A 21,949-nucleotide genomic window follows, 5' to 3' on the forward strand; every position below is an offset into this window, starting at 1 on the left:
TGGTGACAGTAAAGAAACCTGGACTGGTCACTAACCTGGGGCTCCAGTTTTTTTCTCTTTTGCAAAATGCAGGGGTAGAGTAGCAGCTAAAATGGTTATCCAGAAGGATAAACACATGGAGACCAACTAAGAAGAGATCTACAAAAGAAAAGTGACCTAGTGGGGAGGATATTAGTATGACTACAAGGGGAGCAGAACAATCGAAGACATGGAATAAGTCCACAAACAGACCCAAAGGATAACACTTAAGGTAACATTTCAACTTATTGGGCCAAGGGCAGATCAGTCAGTAAGTGATTTGGGAACAACTGATTATTCAGTTAGAAAAAAAACCAATAAGTGAGAGCCTGGTCTCATACCACATAACACAACTAAAAAAAAAAAAAAGTGAATATTTATATAATCTTGAGGGTAAAGAAATTCTTTCCAATGGGGGCTCCAAAAGCAGAAACCATAAATGAACAGACTAATGTGAATGAATGGATAAAATTAGAACCTTTAAAATGGTAAAACAAAACAAAACAAAACAAAACAAAACCCAAAGCCCATAAACAAAAGTAAAAGGCAAATGACAGGGCTGACTTAATTTCAGGCAATTTGATGACTTCTTAAAACAAGCTCTTCCCATTTTCCCCATGGTGTTGAGCTTCCACCCAAACCCACTGGGAACTCACTTCCTGGTCCAGCAGTTGCTGGCCAATGCCCCCAAATCTGGGCTGCAGTGTCCCTGTTTGCTCCCTGGGACACATCTGGCTCTTTGGAAGGGCTCCTCTAAGCCAGATGTCTGACCTCCCCCATCCCCAACTTGTTCGTGGGTGCTCATTAGGTAGGAGACAAGCTTAAGCTCCTATTGGCACGTCTGAGCTCTGCTGGAAAGCTCAGGCAGGAGGGGGCTTCGTATGGTCACATCAGGCAGGCTGTCCCGAGCTCACCTGCCTGTCCCCTTTGGGGTCAGGAAACAAATGGAAGTCAGGGAACTGGCCGGGCTTCCTGATGTAATGCACGCAGACAGCGGCACAGAATTTCAGAAATGGATGGAAGTAACTAGTAAAAATGCTCAATCTTACATATGAGCTGGGCCAGGCTCAAGAAAGTGCAGTAAGCATCAGAGAGTCACATAGCTAGCCTGGCCCAGAGCCCCGCGCTCCTGCTTCTGGGAGAAGAGATGAAGATGAACCATCTGCCCTGGCGGAAGTTCTTCTAGGTGAACATCATAGAGATGTGGGAGAGGGTGCTCATGGGGGCGATGGGCAGGGCTGCTCTCCACCCTGGGCATTCCCATTTCCAACCCCTTTGTGCTGCCTCAGCGTTAGGCGAATAAAAATTAGATTCCAGGATGAGAAACCTAAGAGAATCAGAAGTGGCTGCGTGTGTGTCTGGGTCCAGCTCTGCTCACATCTGCTTTCCAGCTCTGGAACATGGAATGACTCCAGAGGGAAGCCAACTAGAAAAGGAGGGATGGAGAGGGAGGGAGAGGAAAGGCAGGAAATGAAGATCAACACAAAGCCTGGAATGTTGGGAAATGGCAAATTTAAGGGGGTGCCTGGCAGTCTTCTTAAGGTGGAAACTTTTCAGCAGGGTTTTCCCAGTTCAAGCTCCTGCTGGCTAAAGGGGCAGGCCTTGGGATCGAGAGTTGACTAGAAGAACAGCTCAGGGCAACTTTGTTGGTCATTTTAGAAAACTGAAAAAGAAAAAAAAGTAGTCATGCAGAGAACTTCCAGCAAAGCGAATTAGGCCACCAGCCTGCCAGAATGTTTCTGAGACTTTTCATCCCATTTCAGATCCCTGGCTGCTGGATTTGGGGTTTGGCTGTAGGTTCCCCTGCTCAGAGAACATGAGGGTCTAGGGACAGTGGCCTTGGGCACTACTTGTCCAGGCAGAAAGGGGAGCTTGCCCCTCGGCCTTCCTGCCTGGAAGGGGCTGGGGGGAGCGGCGGCAGCCCACCAGGGGCCTTCTTCCCGTCCCTCAGCAGAGACTGTCAACACCTCAAGGTCTGCTGTGCTCTGAGCAACTGTCTCGTGAATGCCCGCATCGCCTCGGTTGTGAGGGGGGCCACAGCACCATCCTGCCCCTTCTGTGGGAGACCCCTTGGAACGTGCATCCTGCTCAGGTGTGGCGGGCTGGGGGGGGGCAGTGATCTGCCAGCTGGGTGACGGGTGGAGAAGAGAGAACTGGGCAGGGTCATCACAGCCAAGCCAGTTCCAAAGGAACCAGCAACCTGTTCTGAGAGCGAGTCCCCGCAAAGGGCGGCTGGCTGGCCTTGGAGCCTCAGGGCAGAGGGGATGGGGACAGAAGGGGCAGGACCTGGTAGGGCAAGAGTGGGCAAAGCCCCTAAGGCTGAGTTTGCTTCTGGGGCCAGGAAAGCAAAGCCCCTGAGCGGGCTATCAGTTGGGAAGTGTGATTAGGAATGGAGGAGGCATTTCAGGTCTTTGATGACCTGAAAGAGCCCTTGCTCAGGCCTCGCTTCTGCCCCAGCCCTCACAAGCAAGCGAGCCAGCCTGGCAGAACCCGGCACCTGCCCTCATCTGCCAGGGACTCGGCCGCCAGAAGCCCACAGCCGGGGCCCGGAGTGCTGAGCTGCGGGCTGCAGAGGCTGCCTGCTGGGACCCCAGCAAGGAGCCTGGACGTCAGAGCTGCAGGCAGCCCTTCTGCACAGCGTGCCAGGCTGCCAAGGCTGGACGCAGAAAACTGAACTCAGATGTGCAGAAGCCCTTTGGCAGATGCGTGGGAAGGGATTGCACCACGACCTGCAAGCTGAGCCGGGGCCCTGGGAGACACTGCAAGCTGAGCGCTCTCTGGCTAAGCCGTTCAACTGTGTGGAGCTGGAACTGTCACTAACCCATCTGGGGGCCGTGGTGACTAGGCGCCCACTCTGCTGGTCAGTATTCGGGTTCTGGAAGGGCCAGAGTGGGAGAGAGGCACCTGGCTCTGTGGCCGCCGGGCTCCTACCTGATGTACCACCAGCCCTCCAAATTCTTCCGGATCACCTCCACGGTGACGCCCTTCTCAAAGTCAATCTCGTCCTTGCTTTGACTGGTATAAGGCTGCACGGTGATGTACTTCTCCTCTGTGGGTGGTAGGGGAAGCCAGAAAGGACCATTATTTGAGGCTGGGGTGCAGGTCCAGCTTCCCGTGCCCTGTCTCCCCTGGCCTGGCTTAGCTGATTGCCATGGTGTGCTAGGGCAGCCTCTGATTTTTCCAGGGAAGGGAAGGGAAGGGTGAGGGTGGGGAAGTCAGGGGAGCAGGGTTCACTGCTGCTTGCAGTGTGTACCAAAGGAAGCCGGGAAGCCTGGGTTGCCCGGCAGGGCCCTGGGCAGCCCAGACCTGGCTCTCCCCGCTTCCCCGCCCAAGTGGCAGCCGGGCTGCTGGAGGCTGGAGTTCACAGGGGCTCGGATGCTGGCTGAGGGCAGGGCAAGGAGGAACCTGTCCTTGGGGCCTGAGTTGTCAAGTCCGAGCCCAGACCTCAGAGTCCCCTGAAGGCCTTGGGGCCCTGTGGCATAGCCCCCCATCCCCAATGTATCACACTTCCACCTGGGTCCCCAACTTGATCTGCTAGCCCTCAGCCCGCCTCTCCCTCTTGGCGCCTTCCTCCTCCCTTTGACCTCCAGGGGCTCCCAGGTACCTCCTCAGTGAAGCCTTCACTGACCAGCCCGGCCCAGGTCCCTGCTGACCTGGACATTTCCCCATGAGGACTCCCTGGAACTACCAGCTCTCTAGGAATGGTTACAGGTGTGTTTTAAGATAAGGGTCCAATTTCACCCCACAGCCCCTGCAGGGGCCCCCTGGGAAGATGCCTCCTCTGTTCCCACGTGTGTGCAGGTGAGTCTTGTTTAGTGTCTTCCCGAGGCAGAATGGAGGCACCTTGTGGATGCTCAGGAAGTTTGGGGGGACAGTCATGGGGAGGCTGGAGCAACATGATGTCTTTCCTGGTCTCCTTCCACCTCCCTCCTGGCAGGAGGCCCTGGTGCCTCCCACGTGGATCCTTGCTCCGGTTGCCAGGGAGGTGTTTCCTCCACTTCTGCTGGGTTCCAGCTAGGCCTGTCCCCAGGAAGCCCACGCCCGGCAGACCCAGAGCCGGGCGCTCCCCAGCTCTGCCTGCTTCTGCTCACACCTGGCTGGCTGAAGGCACCCTGCCTCCTGGGCGGAGGCCCTCTCTAGAGGACTGGCTCAGGAAGGAACATATGCTGCACCCTCCCCCTCTCAGAAAACAAGGTGCAGAGAGAGAGGGCGAGGACTCAAGATCAGGCCATGCCCCTGGGAGGGTCCGCTTGAACTGCTGGGCCCTCTGAGACAGTGGCTAGTAGGTGCCTGCACACAGTAGGTGCGCCAAGGAAGAAAAAGGTAGGGCTGAGCAGGAACAGTGGGTGGGAGGCTTTCGGTGGGCTCAGAGCAGCAGGATGCTGATGCAGAACAGCTGTCCCCCAGGCTCCCAGCTGTGACGATCACTCCCTCACTCCTTGGCTGGATCCCGACGCCCAGCCTGCCTGAGACTTGCTGCGGGAGGGACCTTCTTTCCTTCTTCCCTGGATTACCAGGATCCTATCTGTGGCCCTGTGCTGGCCCAGGCAGCAGCTCCCTTTGGGGTGGAGGCAGCACCCTGCCGGGCTGTGAGGACAGAGCTGTGGGCTGCTGGCTGCGATGTGAAAGGCTGCCACAGAGCAAGAGGTGGGCGATGGCCACTGGCGCCTCCAGACTTCTTCGGCATGTTCTCTGAGACTGCAGGCCTTTCTTGGCATCGACTTGGGGAGGGCCTTGCTCCTGGAAGCTTTGCTGGGGAGAGCTGCCACGGACACCTCTCGCCAGATTCTGGCTGGGACCTTGGGGAAGTTCAGTGTTGGACTGGCCAGCCCTCCGCTCTCCTGCCTGGTTCCCAGTCCTGCTCCTTTTCTGGTGGAGCACGGGAAACCCTGGCCTGGGCAGTGGCCAGACGGGCAGCGCCAGTCCCCAGGGATCCAGACTTCTGAGGTTAGGGTGAGGCGAGGCCTGGGCTCCACACTTTGTCTTTGTTCAGCTGGGCTATTTTTAAAAATCCTGTGGTTCGAGCAGGAAGCCATCATTAACGTTTTTCTAGGCAAGGTTGCTTTTGCTGAGAAAAATTACAGTCCTTCTCTTGGGAAGATCAGAGGAGCCTGCCCTGCCTCATGGCCAAGGACAGAGCCCACAGCCATCTCATGTGGGCCCAGTCTCCTCGAGCTGCCCGGCCCAAGCAGCGGTCCCCCGCAGGCCCCTGGTGTGCGCGTCTGAAGGCAGAGTCCCCTGGACCCTGTGCACGCCCTGCTTTCCTTGACTGTGGTTGGGTGGGCAGAGTCAAAGTTATCAGTTTTGGCCAGTGAGTTGAGCTACTCCCTGCAAAAGGCCCTTTGTTCCCAGAGGCCCCTGGGGCTGCTGTGAACACGGATTTCTGGAAGTTGAACTCTGGGCTGGCTGGGAGGCTTGTCCTGCCCTGGTCACTGTAGGTTCCAGGTGATGCGAATTCGCAGTGCCTGGTCTCAGATGGACAAGACAGTCAGAGCAACTATTCTGTGTTCAGGGCCTTGATTTTCTGCCAGGGTTTGGCTCAGCTGGCAGAGAAGTGGCTTATCTCCAGGTGGACATGGGCCACATGGCTCCCAGGTCTCCAAACTCCCAAGTCTCCCCGAGGGAGAGGCCCCATACCACAAACCCCATCTGGAGGAGCCAGACAGGAGGATGTCCAGCTGGGTGGTCTCAGAGGACAGCTGAGCACTCAATTTTGGTTGGTGTCCCTGGAAGAGATGCTCCTTAGGAAAACAGTTGAGGGAAGTGGGAGTTGGGAGCCCAAGGGGCTTTGGGGGCTCCCTAGGGCTTCTGGAAGGCTGGAAGGTAACTGGGCCATGGTCTCTCTGCTAGGATGGGTGGCAACCCCACCCCGGGAGGGTTTGCCAGGCCGCTGGCTGGGTGGGTGGCTGGGGGGAGGTGGACAGGCCTGTTCTGGATTTGGAGGCAGGGGCTGGAGAGCCCTGCAGTTTCCAAACCACAGAGCCTCCTCTTTCCAAACACTTTCCCCACTGTCAGCAATCTCCCCCTCCCTTCCCGGCCCTGCGACCCACCCAACCCCACCGCGAGAGGCCTTTTGATTCCAAAGGCCTGGTTGGCTGAGGGAAGGGGGAGTGGAGGCCCCAGGGAGCACTGCTTTTCTCTCGTCCAGCTATTCGATGACCCACTGCCTGCTGCCTCCCACCAGCACTGCCGTGTGTAGGGAAGCTTCTCCCAGCCAACTTGCTTCAAGTTTTCCTTGGCCGCCCGACTGCACTTAACCCATGGGGCTAAGGCTGGAAAATTATTTTCAGTCTCTTATCTGAGAGAGAAAGAGGGATTGAGGTTGATGGAAAGGGGAGGTGTCGTGGTCTTGTATCTGCTCATGTAGGTATGACTGGAGAATTATGCACTGGCTGGGTACTTGTGTCTACATCTGTCACTGTATGTTTGTAACTGACTGCATTTCCCGTGTACACGTGCTTGGCAGGAGGCGGCTCGTGGGTGATGCTGCAGAGGTGTGCATGCGACACGAGCAACAGTGAGTTGTGTGCAGGGTGTATTGCGCCTGGGTGAATGCACGTGCAGGGCTGATGTGCTTACGTAAGTGGAGTTACGTGTGTGTGCCTGGGCACACATTCTGTGGCTGTGTAGCTGAGTGTGGGCTGGAGGCCAAGGTGCCCCGGCTCACACCTGTGGCCGTCAGGCTGGACACGGGTGCTGGTGTTTTGTGGGCTGCCTGTGTGAAGATCCTGAGGTGGTGGCTATGGGGTGGTGGGGTTGTGCAGACAGTTGTGTTTGGGGGTTCGGCGAGGGATGGTGTTTGGAGCAGATGCTTGAAGGGGGTGGAGGAAGGCCAAACCCGCATCCCTGCTGTGGCTTGCTGGGCCTGCGACCCGCTCTGCTGGGCTGCCAGGGCCTAGAGTGGCAACCCAGCCCACCCCGTGCTGCCCCAACTCTCTGGCCGCTGGGTGGCCTTTGTTTTACATTCGGCCTGTTCTGGCTGTTTCCATGACCGCACCCCTGCCCTAGATAACCCCCAGGACAAGCTGGGCTCCTCATGGCCGGGCCCCTCAGTCTGACAGAGTCCAGGTGTCCTGCTGCATCGGCTGGGGGCAGACCCCAAAGCAGGTTCTCTCAGTGGTCCGGCATCCAGGGGCTGGCTTCTTCAGGGGAGGGAGTCCAGGAGTGTGGTCAGCTGAGGGTGCGAGTCATGGGCCTTCTGGCGTTCCAGGGGCCAGTGCTTATTACACATCCTGCTCGGTGGCGATGGGCAGCTCCTCAGCTGTGCGGTCACCGCCCAGAGCACACCCAGTGTGCTTTCTGCAAGGCAGGAGAACCGGCCACCCTCCGGGCATCTGGAGATGTTTCGGGGTTTGTTCAGAGGTCCACGCCTCTTCTCCCTTACCTCCCAAGTTCCTGGATGCTGGAAAGGCCCTGGACCAGAAAGCTCTGAACCAGCAAATGTTGCTGTTTCCCAGAGCAGCCCATGTGTCAGGCCATGAGCCTCTTTGGAATCCTCTTGCTCTGCCCTCATGCCCAGAGTCCCAACATCCAGTGATGGGAGATGCCAGCGGCTCCCGGCTGGACCCGACACCTCACCAGAGCCTGTTGGGGCTGGGTCCTGTGCCAGGCCCTTTGGCTCTTGCTGCCTTTCTGGTTTTCCTGGAGCCGCTGAAGGAGGAGGGCTGTGGGCTGGTCCTTCCCACCCTGTTCCCAAGTAACTGCTGGAACAGTTTGGCCAAGGAAGCCCTGTCAGCGGAGGGAGTCAATGAAGGGTGGGGGCGAGTGGAACGGCCCATGCAGATTTAGAAGCGCTCCCGTCCCTCAATCTGCAGTTTTCAGGGCAAATGTGGCCTTTTCTTAGAGGTCCTGCTGTCCCCTCCCATCCCCCTCCTGCTGCAAGGCACCCATAACCATTTCCTAAGTCTCATGACCCCTGCCCAGGAAGCTGGCAGAAGCCAGAGCTGCCCAAAGTGTCATCCCGATTCCCCAGCAGCCCCCCTGCCCTCCCAGCTGCAGCAGGTGAGAGAGAAGCCAGGCTGAGAGGAGGCCACAGGCGGGAAGGAGCAGGGCCAGGGACCGAGGACGGCGAGGCGTTAGCGAGAGAGGGGTGCTGCTCGTGGCGGGTTAGAAGCCGCTCCCGCGGTCACCTCGGCTGTGCTGCCTGTTGACCATCCCGCCCAGGGTCCACCGGCGATCCAGGCGCCGCAGATGGGCCTTGCGTCTCTTGGACACTGGTGTGGGAGATGGCGATGGAACACACGGCCAACAGGAACCGTTGGAGAGAATGGAGATGAGGATGAGATGAGATGTGGTGGGGTGGGTGGGAGGGAGGGAGGGCGGGGCCAACTCCAGGTCACCACTGCCTGTCCTGTGCTTAAGGGGTACATCCTGCTGGGGGGGATGTGGGGAGAAATTCAACTAAAGCTAAAACTCGAGGGTTACATCTGAGCCTAGGAGGGGACTAAACAATTCAGACTCCAGCACCTTAGAGAGAAAAAAATCTCTAGCTCCAGTTCAGTGCAAGGAAGCCCCCCAGCTGCTGCCCCCAGATGGAGAGATTGCTCCCCCATTGCGGCACAGTGCTGCTTCCAGAAGGGCGGGCGTCCCCCAGCACTTGTACTCTCGGACACACTTCTGCCAGCCACTCACTCGCCAAATACGGCCTGAGAACTGGCCATCACGTGAAGAAGAGTGGCCAGGCCCAAGAGAGACCTGGGGATCCCCCCTTGCGGTCCTTGTAGCTCTTAGCATGCTGGGTTCTGCTTCCACCTGCACTTCCTCAGTCATTGTCCCCTGGGTCAAGGATATTGAGGGCAAGAACCTTGCCTCTCACCTCTGCACCTGCAGGGACTCACACAGCACCTGGCACATGTCTGGGCCCCAAGAAATGTTTGCTGAATGAATGCACACACAGGTAGATGCCATGGGCCCAGGTACTGGCCCTTCTCTGCACGTCATCCACTTGGATTTCTGATGACAGATGACCTGCCTCCTCAGCTTCTCACTGCTTGAGAAGCCCTTCCACGCAGACCACCCCTACTCAGATCCCAGGTCCAGGTGCCCTGTCTTCCCACAGGAGTCCCAGGTAGTACGGGCACCGGGCCAGGGCTCCAGGTTACCAAGAGATCCCACCTCCTAGCACTGCAGCAGGAGGGCATAAGGTAGCCCAGGTCTGCAGAGGGAGGCTGGCAGTTGGAGTAAAAGTAAAATTGTCCAGGCACACTCCACTGAGGCTTTCTGGAAGTGTCTGCTTTCCCGGAAGGAGGAGCATGGTCCATCTGACCTGCTTCACGTGAGCAGGAGGCCTGGACAAAAGGTTAGAAGTGGGTACTCGTCCTGGCCCCACCACCGGCTCACTGGGCACCTCGGCTGGGCTCTAGTCCACCGTTTCCTCTTTGCTCATATGGAGTGACCCTCTGGCCCTGGCCTGAGAGGAGCCGGGCTGAACGAGCTGTGTGGGACATAACAGGTCTGTCTGCTGTCTCTGTATGCACGAGCCAGGGCTGCCGAATGATAACTGGCCATCACTGAGCTCTTTGTGCCTCCTGTGATTGGTGCTTTCACTACTTTACAAATGGGAAAACAGGCACAGGGGTGTGAGACACTGAGTCACAGACCTGAGTGTTGGGGCAGCCTGCCAGCCCTGACTTGCCCAGGGACTCTGCACCCAGTCCACTGCTCCTCCCTCCCACCTCTGCTGCCAACAGTGGGGAAGGCCTGGCCAGAGGGGAGAGGGTCTAGGTGTCAGGGAACTTTTAGCTGGGCGTGCACCTGCTCCAGGGAGTGTGTGGTCCTAACATGAGCCTGCCAGGAAGAAGGCAGGCCAACAAGGGGACTTCTGGGGCCCAGGGCAAGGACCCAGGTTCCGAACTTGGCTCTGCCACCAATGAGCCTGGGGCTCCGTGGAGGTCGCACAACCTCTCTGGACTTCCATTTTCTCACCTATGCAGGCTGATGGAGCTGCCAGGTCCCTAAAAGCTCTCACAAACCCCTGCCCTTCACCGCTCACATGTCTGAATTCTACACAGCATACCCAGCTTCAGGAGAAATGCAAACAAACTCCAGAGTGCCTGATAACAGAAATAAACCAAAAGGGCCAGTTGTCTCTTTTCTTCTCAAAGTAATGAACAGGCACAGGGGACTGATGTTGGGATGGCGAGAGAGCTGGGGCAGAGATGGCCAGAGAGGGGACCAGGCCGGGCTCATGTCTTGGGCACAGGGCTGCGGGTGCGGAGGATCCGGCAGACACGCCAAAGCTCCTGCAGAGCTGCATGGCAGATGCCTGAGAGACGATGGTGGAACTCACAGCTGCCCAGCTGCTGCCAGGGGCACATGGGCACACGGGTCTACTGAAACCAGGCAGAAGGACTTGTTTTAAGGAGGGTCACCTGGGAGCAGATGTTGATGCAGAGCCACCACACCCCACCTCTGAAGCACAGCCTGCACTGGCTGCCTGGTTCTGAACTCTGCCAAGTCCCAAATCCTCCGTGACCTGGCTACCGCGCCCTCTGTCCAACCAGGCTGGCTCATCTGCCCTTGCCCCCTCAGGCTCCTTTCTGCCCTGGACCTCTGCCTCCGCAGTGTTCTGGTCTTCCGCTATCTGCCCAGCATCGCTGCTCTGACCTCTCCCGCATGGCCTGTCCAGCCGGGGACTCCAATTCCACATCCAGACTCCCAGAGCTGGGCCTGGAGCTGCCTTCATTGCTTACAGGCAAAATGCCTCCTGGAGAGGCTGGGTGGCCCAGTGGGGAAGAGCAAAGAAGGAAGGTTCTAGCCTCCTGAGGGCAAATGCATAACCAAACATCTTTGCACCCCAGTTCCCCTATCTGGACAAACAGGGGTAGTGACATAAGTTGTGAGGGCACTTAAAACACTAAGCTGAGGGCTGGACACCATAGCTCTGGTTATTTCTCTGAGGTAGGGGACAGAGCCTGGGGCCCGGTGGTAGCCAGGGCAGACCCAGTTCAGGGGCTAAGCCCCGCCCTTGCTGTACTGCCCAGGACACAGAGAAAAGGTGCAGCCCCAGGCTTGGGCCCATGAGCCCCTTCCCGGCCAGGTCTAATTCCTGGAAATTTGTCACCAGGTGGGAGCTCATGGGGGGGGCCAGAGTTCTGACCCGGGGCTGAAATGACGTGTTTACGCAGGAGGAAGGGTGGGGCCCAGCCACCCGCGAGTAACTGACATTTAGGGGAAGATGAATAAGGAGCTGGCGCTGGGCGAGCTGCTTGCTTTGGCCTGGGCGGTGGGGTGGGGGTGGGGGAGAAGGGGTGGCCTGAGGCCCGGGTGGCAGGCCTCCATCCCTCCGGCTCTTAGACACGCCCTTCTGGACTGCCCCACTGGCCGTTAGGGAAAGCGTTCCTGCTGCCAGCACGCGGGAGGCTTGGAAGGCACCAGGAGCAGGCAGCCAGGAATACCCGGGCCCACAGATGGACTGCCTAGGGTGGCACAGGCCTGGGGCAAGGAGGCACAGGCCCTTGAAAAGCAGTGGGAAAGATCCAGAGAGACCTCACGGGGCTGGAACTAATTCGAGAGGTCAATTGTGCAAACACCTGAGCTCCCTCTCATTCCAAGCCACTAAGAATGGACCAGCAGCACCTCTGGCCAGGCTACTGGATACGCAGTCCAGAGGCTTCTGAGTATAATGACACGAGCACACAGCAACTGTGAGCACACAGCTCCTGGGGCTCATCCCTGCGGCAGGGGACTTGATGTGGGGTGGGGAAGGCGAAGGCAGGTCTCCAGGGGTCCTCCAGAGGAGCCCAAGGTTCTGGGGGAGAGGGAGCTGTGGGGTGCCCAGCCCGAGGACTGTTCTCCTCAGCCTTTGCTCCAAAGTCTTTGTCCTGAGTTCAATAACCCCCAAGGAATGACCCCTCTATTTTTAGCCACAGGTGGGGCCCACAGGAACAGGCTGGGGAGGGAGGTGAGTGTGTGGGGTGGCCTCGGTGAGATGGGATCCTGAGGGAAGGGGCTGGGGTGCGGCCCGACTCTCTAGGAATTCTAACTGGCAGATGGTTTTTGGGAGAAGAGAGGGAAAGCTGCCCTCAGGAGAGCTGGATCCACTCCCGGGCCCAGGAATGGGGTTGGCGCCAATTCCAGGGGGCTCTAGAGGCAGCCAGCCCCTCCCCGCCCTGTGACGCCCCCTCCCCTGGGACCTGCAGGCCTTACCTTCCCCAGTCTTGGAGGTGTTGAGGTCTGAGTCGTCCCGGGTACCATTCTGGGCCTCCAGGTAGGTGGCAGGGACCCAGCCCTGCTCCTCAGAGGTGCTGACGAACCACCAGCCTGCAGAGGAGACAGGAGAGGGCACGGCCATGAGGGCCACGCCAGGTGGCGGTGGTGTGGCGGGGGCGTGGCGGGGGCCCCGGAGGGAAGGAACCGCACAGGGGGGACGAGGCCTGGGGCCTGGCAGGCTGGGGTGCCCACTGACCCCCGCCCGGGGCCCGCCTTGAGGAGCCCACGTCTCAGAGGAAGAAGAGACTGGCACCCTCCCTGAGAAGAGAGCCCCCCAGGCTGTGGCCTGTCCTTAGAAGAAAATATTTAAAAAGGAAATGGAAAGAGCGCTACATCCAGCAGCACTGTCCCCAAGCAGAGACTGGGCAGAGTCTTTCAAACCCACCAGGGTGGTCGGTTTGGCCTGGAGTAGGGCTCTCTCAGTTTTCCCAGGCACCCAGGCAGCGGTGCCTCCCGGAGGCTCTTGATGGGCCAGCGGCCCCTTTTGCCACACAGGCCAGCGGCGTTCTCCCCGCAGTGCTGCTCGCAGCTGCCCTTTCCGTCACCGTCAGTGGACCTGCATCCTCGCGGTCCTGGCAGCCCCGTCTGGATGATTACAGCTCATTCGCTTCATTTGTTCATTGACTTGGTCATACAAACATTTGCTGAGCAAAGTACTCTGCCAACTACAAGGAGAGGGGAGACCCAGCCTGGCCTCTCGGGCAGGGAGGAGTCACGGGGAGCAGGCTGGTTCTGAAAGTGAAAACCCGGTTTCTCAAAAAACCACCACCCAGTGAGCTCAAGTACACGGAGTCATTGCCACCTTCATTTCAGGGAGAAGGAAACCAAAGGAGGTGGCCTTGAGCCGCGAGGGCAGGGAGGGTCCAAGCAGGCGCAGACAGAGGCCCAGGTGCCTCTGTGCACGAGGCTCGTGTTTTAGAACTGCGGGGTGGGAGGTGGGCAACAAGACTCGCCGCCCGCCCCCCCCTTGCACAGTGATGCCCCCAGGCGGTATCCACCCCTTGTTCCTCCACTGGGTGAAGCACTGGGGGCTCCAGGGATCCTGGGGAGGTTGGGAGGGCTTCAGGGAGGAGGCGGGCCCTGGAAGGACGGGTCCTCGGTGGAGGAAGCTGTGGAAGCCTGGGAGGGGCAGAGAAGCACCCAGGTCTTGGTGCTTCCCAGAAGAAACTCTTCACAGGTCCCTTCCTTTCACCCATCTCTTTCTGATATGCCTTTGTCCCCCAAAGCAATTCGGCTCCAGTTCTCGTGTCTGCTGCTGGTGGAGCCCTCCATTCCCAAATCTGGACTGTTTCCTGCCGAGAGCCTCCAGCGCTTTTTCCGGGCAGTGGGTGAGGCCCAGATAGTGCCCGGAGCACCGAGAGGCCACCTTCTCCTGGCCTCTGGGGGAGCGCTCTCAGGAACCCCGACTGTCCCAGCCAGGAAACCCCGGCCCTGCTTTCCTCCCACATACCCGGGCAGGGGGACACGGAACAGGGCTGCCCCATCTCCTAGGCTCTCTGCCCCGTGACCTGCCTCTGTGCCCACACAAGGGGCGTGTCGGGACAATCATGAGACTGTACTGCAAAGGCGCGGGGCAAGGCCACTCAGAGGGCTTCTTCAGAAACTGCCAGGGATGCTCTGGCGTCTGAGCCCGAAGTCTTACTGCATAAACCAGAACTGGCAGAGGGCATGTGGGAAGAGACAGCCTGAGAAATTAAGTTGATAAAGAAGCAGCAAAGTCAAAAGATGGAGAGTCCTGATTAACGTCATCGTTTGAGCTCCTGGCTCCAGCTGTGCTGAATGAAGCTTGACCCCCCTCTTCCTAACTACACATGAGCCAACCAACGTCGTGCGCTGTTTAATTTTGCTGGAGTTGGGTTTCACTCACTTGAACTGAGACAACCCTTGCTAACGCCATCCCTAACCAGCCACCGCTAAAGATCATAATCGGATCACAATCCAGGTCTGGAGATCAAAACTCAAGGCAGCTGGGGACTCCTGCCACAATCCCCAGTGGGTGAGGACTGACCCCTCGGGGCCACTCTGGGAAAGTGGCTCCTCCCCAGGTTCCTGCTCTGGGGTCATCTCCAATAGCCCCCAAGAGCCACGGCCCCAGTTCCTGCCAGGCTGCCCGGGAGTCGCTGTGAGGAGACTCGAAGGCCGTGGCTCGCACATGACTTCCCAGATCCAGGTTCCAATGCCAAGAGCAGACCGTTTTGGTTCCCACATCTCATCCAGACCCTCCTCAAACTGATCACCCCAGGTCCATTCCCCAAACCCAAGCCAAGCTAGAGTGGGCCAAGAAATGCCCAGAAGGCCTGGCCTTAGACAGGAGCCCTTCCTCCCAGGAGACGGGGTTTCCCCAGGAAGGGTCTGGGCAGGGGCCAGGGATTTTATTGTCATTGGATAAAATGAGGACGTGCCTCGAGGAACAGACCAGCTTGGAAACATGTGTCTTGTTGAGGATTTGCCAAGACCCCTTCACACCCAGTTTCCTCAGCTTCTTTTTCTCCACCAAGGCATGCCAGATCCTCTGTGAAACGAGCTACTTTCTCCCCATTTGTCTCCACTAGAAGAATAATCCTTCTTTCTCCCTGTGTAAGCCCAAGGTTTCCCAAGAAAGCAGGTTAACCTGGTGGTCTCCTGGAGGGCTGGGATCACTGTCTTTTAAAACCTCTGGAACTCAGATTCCGAAGTTATCCTCAGCAAGGTGAAGCTAAGCCCACTCCATAGATACCAGGAGGGCTGAGAGGGATGCCGGAGAAGACGTCCCACCCATGGGTGACTGCGAGGGCGAATTTCTCCATCAGCCACCCGACGCTGTCTTTGTCCTGGTCTACGAGCCTGCTATCGGGGGGCCAGCCCCTTGCACGCACCTTTGGCTCCTAGGGCCTTATAATCCCAGGATTCTGGCCCCTTCTTTGCTGGAGACTTCCTCTCCCTTCCCCCTTACTTCACCCACTGGGGGGCTGGGAACCTTCTTTGCACATGCTGCTCCCTCCCTCTCCCCAGCAGCATGAGATCTGGAATGGACGGGTGGACCTGGACTTGCTGGCAGCAAGGGAGCTCCTGAGTTTAGGCAGGCTCGGCCTCTCCACCTCTGTCACAAAGGCCCTGGCATACGGGGAGGGGACCAGGCAGAGACTTGCCAAAGGGCCGGCGGGATGGCAGAGGTGTCCATCTGAGCAAGGGAGCATGCTGCTCTGCCCCTCACACTGCTTGGGTGCTCCAGGGATGTGCCAGGACAGTCTCTGAGGCCTTCTCATCTCAAAATCTCTAGGGCACCAGGAGCTCCCGGGGAACCTATGCCACGTTACCAGCTGGCTCACCCCAGCGTAGCAACTTAGGATCCTATTCTCCTGTAACAAATGCCCATGACTTGGCACTGAGACCCCCTTCTGTGGTGCTCCTGAGACTGGTCCTGGACACATGCAGAGCTGGGGCTGCATTTGCAGCTTCAAATCTTAGGCCCCTGCATCGAGCCCTGTTGGCACCAGCGATGGCAGCTGCAGAGAAGTCTGCCCCTGGCTTAGCTGTGGGCATCTCCACTGAGCAAAGACAGACAGACTCAAACACCCCTGGTGGGGTGAACGGGGTGGAGGTGGGGTGCCCTGGCACCATGCAGGCTGCCCAGAGCCTTGGCACCGTTACCGTTGGACCTCGGGGCAGCCTCCCTGGACTTGCTCCCACCCACAGCTGCTGACAGGCCTCTTGCAGATGCCAGGAGCTCAGACGTCAATTGCTCCTGACCAGAGTCATGGCCACTCCAACTGAGGAGCGAACAGAACCCGAACGCATGGGGGTGGCCTAGCTGGCCCAGAGGGCTCGGTGCCAGCCATGGAGCTCACAGGCTCCCAAGCTCACTTCCAAGGCACAGAGAGGTGTCATCTTTCCTTCAGAGTCTGTGGGTGTGCGTCAGGAGTAGGGGTGGACAAGAACACCAGAGCCATGTACACGTTCACACCTATGTGTGGGTGGGTACATGTGTGCAAGGGACAAAGGTGTGTCCTCGCATACAGGTATCACGCACACTAACTCTACAGCCAAACACTGAGAAGGACATTCTGTTGGGCACTAAGTTTGACTTATAATATTTAATCTTCAAGAACCCTATGAAATAAATGCTGTTATCATCCCCACTTTACAGAGTGGGAAACTGAGGCATGGATAGACCATGTAACCTGCTCAAGGACACAGATAGGAAGAGATGGAGCTGGGTGTCAAACCCAGAAGGTCCTGCTCCAGGACCCACATTCTCAACTCCCATATAAAGTGGGTACAGAACACGACTGCCAGATGCACGACTGGAACAGCAAATCCTTGAGAACGTGCATCCTGAAAGCTGGTACCTTGTGCGTGCACCTGCTATGAGTGGATCCGTCCACATCACTGAGAATGTGTTTTGCATGGGTACACCAGGAGCTGAGATGCTGGTCTTTGGATCTTCTTGGCATGTCTGTGCGCTTGGGTATGTGTGTATTGAGAATAAGGGGACTGGAGTCAGAAAGTCTCATATTCAGGTCCTGGCTACTTCCTAGCTCTGTGACCTTGGACAAGTTACTAACCCATTCTGAGCCTTCATCTCCCCCTCTGATATGGGAGTAATTAACGGAGACTACCTCCCAAGGGAATAAATGAGATAATATTAAGTGGCTTAGCTGGGTGTCTAGCACAAACTGTTTTGAGTAGGCTTGAAACACTGGAGCTAGTATCAGTGTGGTAGTGGTTGTTAATTGCTGATAACAGCGCTCCAGGGATGTCGAGGCAGGCCCTGTGCTAGCCACAGCAGCAGGGCAGGCTGATTTGTGCGCTCAGGAGGCACTCACTATGCCACGGCGAACTGACCTGGATGTCTGTGTGCGCGGGCCCGTGCGTGTATTCTGATCTGTGGAGTTTCAGGGCTGCCTCCGGGGGCTCCAGAAGAACAGAAGGTGCTCTCTTGCGACAGAGGTAACCCTTTCCTGATTGCTGATGCAATTTTTGATTGAAAAGCATTTTGGGAAAAGGGGCTGGAGGCGAGATGTCCCTGGGGACTTCCTCGTCCAAATGTCTCAGGGCCACCCGCAACCTGGCTTCTGTCCTTTGGCACACACAGTTTCCCAGGTCCGAGGTCCAACAGCCTCCTCTCTCCTGTCCACACCTACTTCATCTTTAAAAGTCCGCGATGTGTCCCACCTCATCCCCGACTGACCTCCCAATCCCAATAGCAGCCAGAGGGTCAGGTCCACAACTCAGCAGCCGCTCCTGCTCTCTGAGAATTAGCTCTGGCTGCATCTATAAGCACCTTGCCCACTTTGTGTCCAGGGAAGAACCGAGCCTGCAGCGGGCAGCCTGGCAGCCAGAACTGATAGCCAGGCTGCTGGCTCACACAAGCCTGCCCACCTGGAGCGATCTTAGGCTGAGATGACCCCTCCCAGGAGGAGGAGGGGGTTAAGATGGGGTGGGGGGCGGTGGGACCTCCATGCCTATTTCCCTGAAGGGGAAACTGAGGGTTGGTGTAGAGGGGCCCTGAGGGCGGGACCCTGCACACATGATACACAGGAAAACCTTCATTCTGGGGTCTCTAAGTCTCTGGGAAAAAGCCCCAGCCTGGGAAGTTGTCCCCAAATGGCTGACTGTCTAAAAGCTGGCCCTCCAGGCTTCTCCTTCCCGGTCAGGGCCATGTCTCTGTAGTGGCAGAAGCATGTCATTGGGCCAGGCTGGTCCACAAGCCAGGGCCCAGAATGGACAGCCCCGTCACCGGTCGTCCACAGCAGCCGGTGGGCCTCCAGAACAAGCTGCTTCACAACGGCCCAGGGCTTTCAGGGGGCTATGGCAAGGAAGGGAGACCCCAAGCCCAGGCAGCAACAGCCCAGAGCCAGGAGCCAGATGCTCCACCTCCAGGCCAGGAAGGGCCTCCAGCATGCTGGCCAAGCAGGGCCCACCTCTGTGGCCAGTTTCAGAGCCCCCCTCAAATGAATTCTTCACTGGCACCTCCCAATGCTGGCATGGGGGAGGGGAGAGGAGCAGGCTGAGCTGCACTCAGAGCCAGAGCCAGAGAGAATGGGCGAAGGAGAAGACGAGGGAGGGGTTGGAAGGGCCTGGGGGCCTCAGCCTCTCTGGACTAGGGCAGCAGGAAGTGACCGGCACTCAGGCGGCTGCTGTTCCCGGGGTGACCAGGCCACAATGGTCTCCTTAACGAGGCAGGATAATGAGCTCATTAGGCCCTGAGTGGGGCCAGCTGCACACAATCAGCATGTTCATAAAGTCCCCCTGAGGTCAGCCTCGGATGGACCGGCTGGTGGGGGAGGGGAGACCCCAGCTGCTCTCTCTCTGCAATCCTCCCTGTTCGAGGGGTGGCTTCCTGCCCCGACTCTCCCTACACTCCTAGCCTGCCCTGCTCACGCCAGGATTCGGCTCCCAGGTGCTTCTTGGCCCCCTTTCCCTAGAAAGACTGCGGTTTGGATCCTGGCACCCCTGGGGCCAGTCACTGAGTCTCAGTGGCATTTGGGGATTACCTTTCCTGTTCACAGGGTAGCCTGGCGTCAGGGAGCAATAAGCAGGAGCTTTGTGACCAGCAAGTATTTACTGAGCACCTACTACATGCCAGGTCCTGTCCCTGGCCTGGGGCCACGGCAGTCAATAAGGCCTCCCCCGCAGGTCCCGGGCACAGGAAGATGAAACACAACCTGAGCCCTGGCTGGGACCACCAAGAGCCCTGGCTGGGACCACCAAGAGCCCTGGGCTTCAGGCTCCTGGGCACAAGCCCAGAGGGGCTGAGGCAGGATGAGACCCAGAATTTGGAGTCTGGCCGCGTTCCGGGCCTCACTTTTCTTGCTCTGAGTTTCGCCAAGCCCTTCACTTGTGGCCTAGCACTAATTAACCCAGAGGCAGGGATCTGTGGAGGGCGAGCTGCATAGTAGGCCTTGGTACGGGTTCTTGTAGGCAGGTAGGGGAGCTGGGACAATGGAGCTAGGACAAGCAGAAGACAGGCCCGGGCCTCAAACCCCTTATTCCTGTGTGGATTTGGGGCGAGGCGTGGGGTGGGGAAGGAATGGGGGAGGTCCCCTCCAAACTCTCAGCCACCAGCCGGATCTGCTGCCTGAAGCCTCCATTCACGGCTGACACCTGGGCTCTGGCCTATTTGGAAAGATGGTGTTTGGGCATTACTGTTTGTGCCCTGGAGCAGGTTTGGAGAAGGCGATGGGGTAAGAATACGTGAGTACCAAACAGCAGAGAGTGGGGAGCGCTGGGAGGAGGGGGCCTGGCTGGGCTAAGGTCACCAGTGCTACCTACCTGGCCACACCTAGCCCAAGGCTGGGCCTAAAGGGATCGCTTCTGACCTGGCCCCTCTCCCGTGACCTGGGGCCAGATCTGAGGTTTCTCCCCGAGAGGGATGCAGAGAAGCTGGACATGCAGGCTGCCCCACTGTGCTGTGCCTTTAAGAACAGCAAAAGGCCGCCCATCCTCGGCCAGGCCTCCCCTTGGCCAGAAGGCTCCGTCACTGCAGCCACTGCCAAGACACACTCCAGCTCTCAGCATGCAGCCTCCATGGTCCAAAGCAAACAGGAGTGGGTGAGAGGCTCCCCCAGCCTCCCCTGCAGACACCCACCCCTGCCTGGGCCCACCTCTGACATCTACCCCACTCGGCTGCCCAGATGGGCTCTTCTCTGGGTGCCAGAGGCCTGGATTCCAAGCTCATTAGCACAGCTGCTACGTCACCGTTTGGAGGGCTCCGTGGAGTCCCTGGTGAGAAGACAGCAAGAACTGGGCTGCTGGTGTCCCTCCCCTAACTTGGCGCCTATCTGCCCACCTCACTGGACGGGCCCAGGAGCCCAGGACTGGGCTGAACCCCAGCCAAGCCCGCAGGGCTCTGGTGGGGTCTGGGTGGGCGGAGGGTGTGGTGAGTGTGGACTTGGCCATGGGTAAGGCACCCAGGAGATGCCTGAACTTATCAGCATTTGTAGGCAGAGAGGGGCACATGATAAACGACAGGTACAGAAGGGTGGTTTTAAGCAAAGGCTCTAGAGCCAAGCTGCCTGAGTTTAAATCCCAGCGCCGGCACGGACCAGGCGTGTGAATCTGGGCAATGGCCTCAACTTCCTCGTCTCTGAAACAGCTGTACTGGAAGTACTGGAGGTGCTGCAGTGGTACTGACATCTCACAGTGCTGCTGGGAGTTAATCCACAAAAAGTACTAGAGTAGTGCCTGATTGCCAGCAAGCCACAATAAAGACGTGTTATTAAGGTTCAAGTGCAAACCACAGGAAACTCAGAAGATAGAGCCAAGACTTCAATGGCCCTTCCTGACTGGTGCCAGGGGGTAGGCAGGGAGGCAGGTGGGTTCCAGGTGTCTGGAGTCTCAGGTAGAAAGAGGCTCTCTTTTTGGTGTCACTGTCCTTTGGCCTTGACCCTGGAAGGTCTGGATTGTAAACTTGTAGGTCTGGTTATGTACCTGCCACGGTGCGGGCCAGGGGTACATTGAAGTAGAGAATAAAAGATGGTATGCAGCTCGCTGGGAACCTCCAGAGTAGTGGAAATACAGTTGCACAAAGTGGGTCCTGGCTTGGGGCGTGTGTCAGAAGACGCCTGAACTGCACCTTGGATGAACACCGGAGGGGAGGGGGAAAGGTGACCCAGCTGGAGGAACTGCACGAGCAAAGACGGGGCGGGGGTGTGTCCACGCACGGTGCTTCAGGGGGTTCTTCCAGATGAAAATGAGAGGAGCCCTCCCTGTCAATCCAGTGTTCTCCAGCTGCGCTATGATAACCAGAGAACCAGGTGGGAGCCCCTGGCCAGAGATCCCCAACAGAAGGCAGCTCAGCAAGGATAGAAGGTGCAAGAGTTATATCGGTTCTAACGATATAATTGTAAGTGATGGGAACGGCAAGGACAGAGGTGTGTAGAAAGGGAACGCTCTGGTGAGGCATTTGGAAATGGACAGAGGGATGGTATTCATGAAAAAAGAGACAGTGGGGTGTGAGTCTCTGAGATTCCTGCTGGAAAGGCTGGCTTCTCAGAGTTGGAGCCCTGAAAAAAAGTGCTAAGGGTGACAAAAAGGGTATTTTCCCTTATGTTCCAGGAAGAGAGAGATAAGTCTCTCTCCAGGGGGAGTGCATGGCAATGAACAGACTAGTGGGAGGAAGTGGGTCTGCAGGACTCCTCTCCAGGGCTGTGGCCTTCGGGGCTGCCATCAGCAATCCTGGAGGATGTGGCGGTGGAGCAAGGACGGAGGGTACAAGATGGGCACAGGTCCCAGCTTTCAAGGAAGAAGGTACATTCCAGAGTAGAGATCAGCAGTCTCAATTCTGGTCCTAATCAGGCAGGACATGGGCCACCAGATGGCTGGCTGGAAAGCCTGGAGAGGGATGAGTCCTCACCCAGGCCATGCCGGCTAGAACCCCGCAGGAAGGAATGGACCCTGACCACGAGTGAACCACCGGCCTGGAGGGTCAAGGATGTGTCCGTGGAGACGTCTGGCGCCTGGGTCTCTTGTGCTCCCCCTGAACCTAGGGGCTGCAGCGCTGCACCCACAGATCCAGAGCGATGGCTGCCCACAGGCCCGGAGTGGGCTTTCTACTGGGGGCCTGTCTTGTTGCTATGTCGGACGTTTTAATCAGTCCCCAGGATGCGGACAGAGATGCAGCACTGGTGACATCATCTCATTTAGCAAAAGCCGTGCCAGGATCAGGAGCCAAAAAAAAAAGGATCTGAACAGATGGTAATGACAGGTCAAGTCTGACAAGATGACAAGTATCAGAGAG

General features: G+C 57.8%; 1 protein-coding gene across 4 annotated transcripts in view; it reads right to left on the reverse strand.

Moving 5' to 3' along the window:
- SH3PXD2A (SH3 and PX domains 2A) overlaps window positions 1-21,949 on the reverse strand; it is a 238,317-nt gene that overhangs the window by 15,975 nt on the left and 200,393 nt on the right. For 2 of the 4 annotated variants that reach the window (XM_058298624.2, XM_058298623.2), the window contains 3 exons: window positions 12,166-12,279; window positions 8,148-8,231; window positions 2,950-3,067 (listed from right to left, as the gene is read on the reverse strand). In XM_058298624.2, coding sequence (XP_058154607.1) covers window positions 2,950-3,067; window positions 8,148-8,231; window positions 12,166-12,279 — 316 coding nt within the window. The remainder of the gene's footprint in view (window positions 1-2,949; window positions 3,068-8,147; window positions 8,232-12,165; window positions 12,280-21,949) is intronic. The other 2 variants (XM_058298626.2, XM_058298625.2) reach the window with 1 other exon arrangement.

Source organism: Dasypus novemcinctus, chromosome 6 (assembly GCF_030445035.2).
Source record: "Dasypus novemcinctus isolate mDasNov1 chromosome 6, mDasNov1.1.hap2, whole genome shotgun sequence".
Lineage (NCBI taxonomy): Eukaryota > Metazoa > Chordata > Mammalia > Cingulata > Dasypodidae > Dasypus > Dasypus novemcinctus.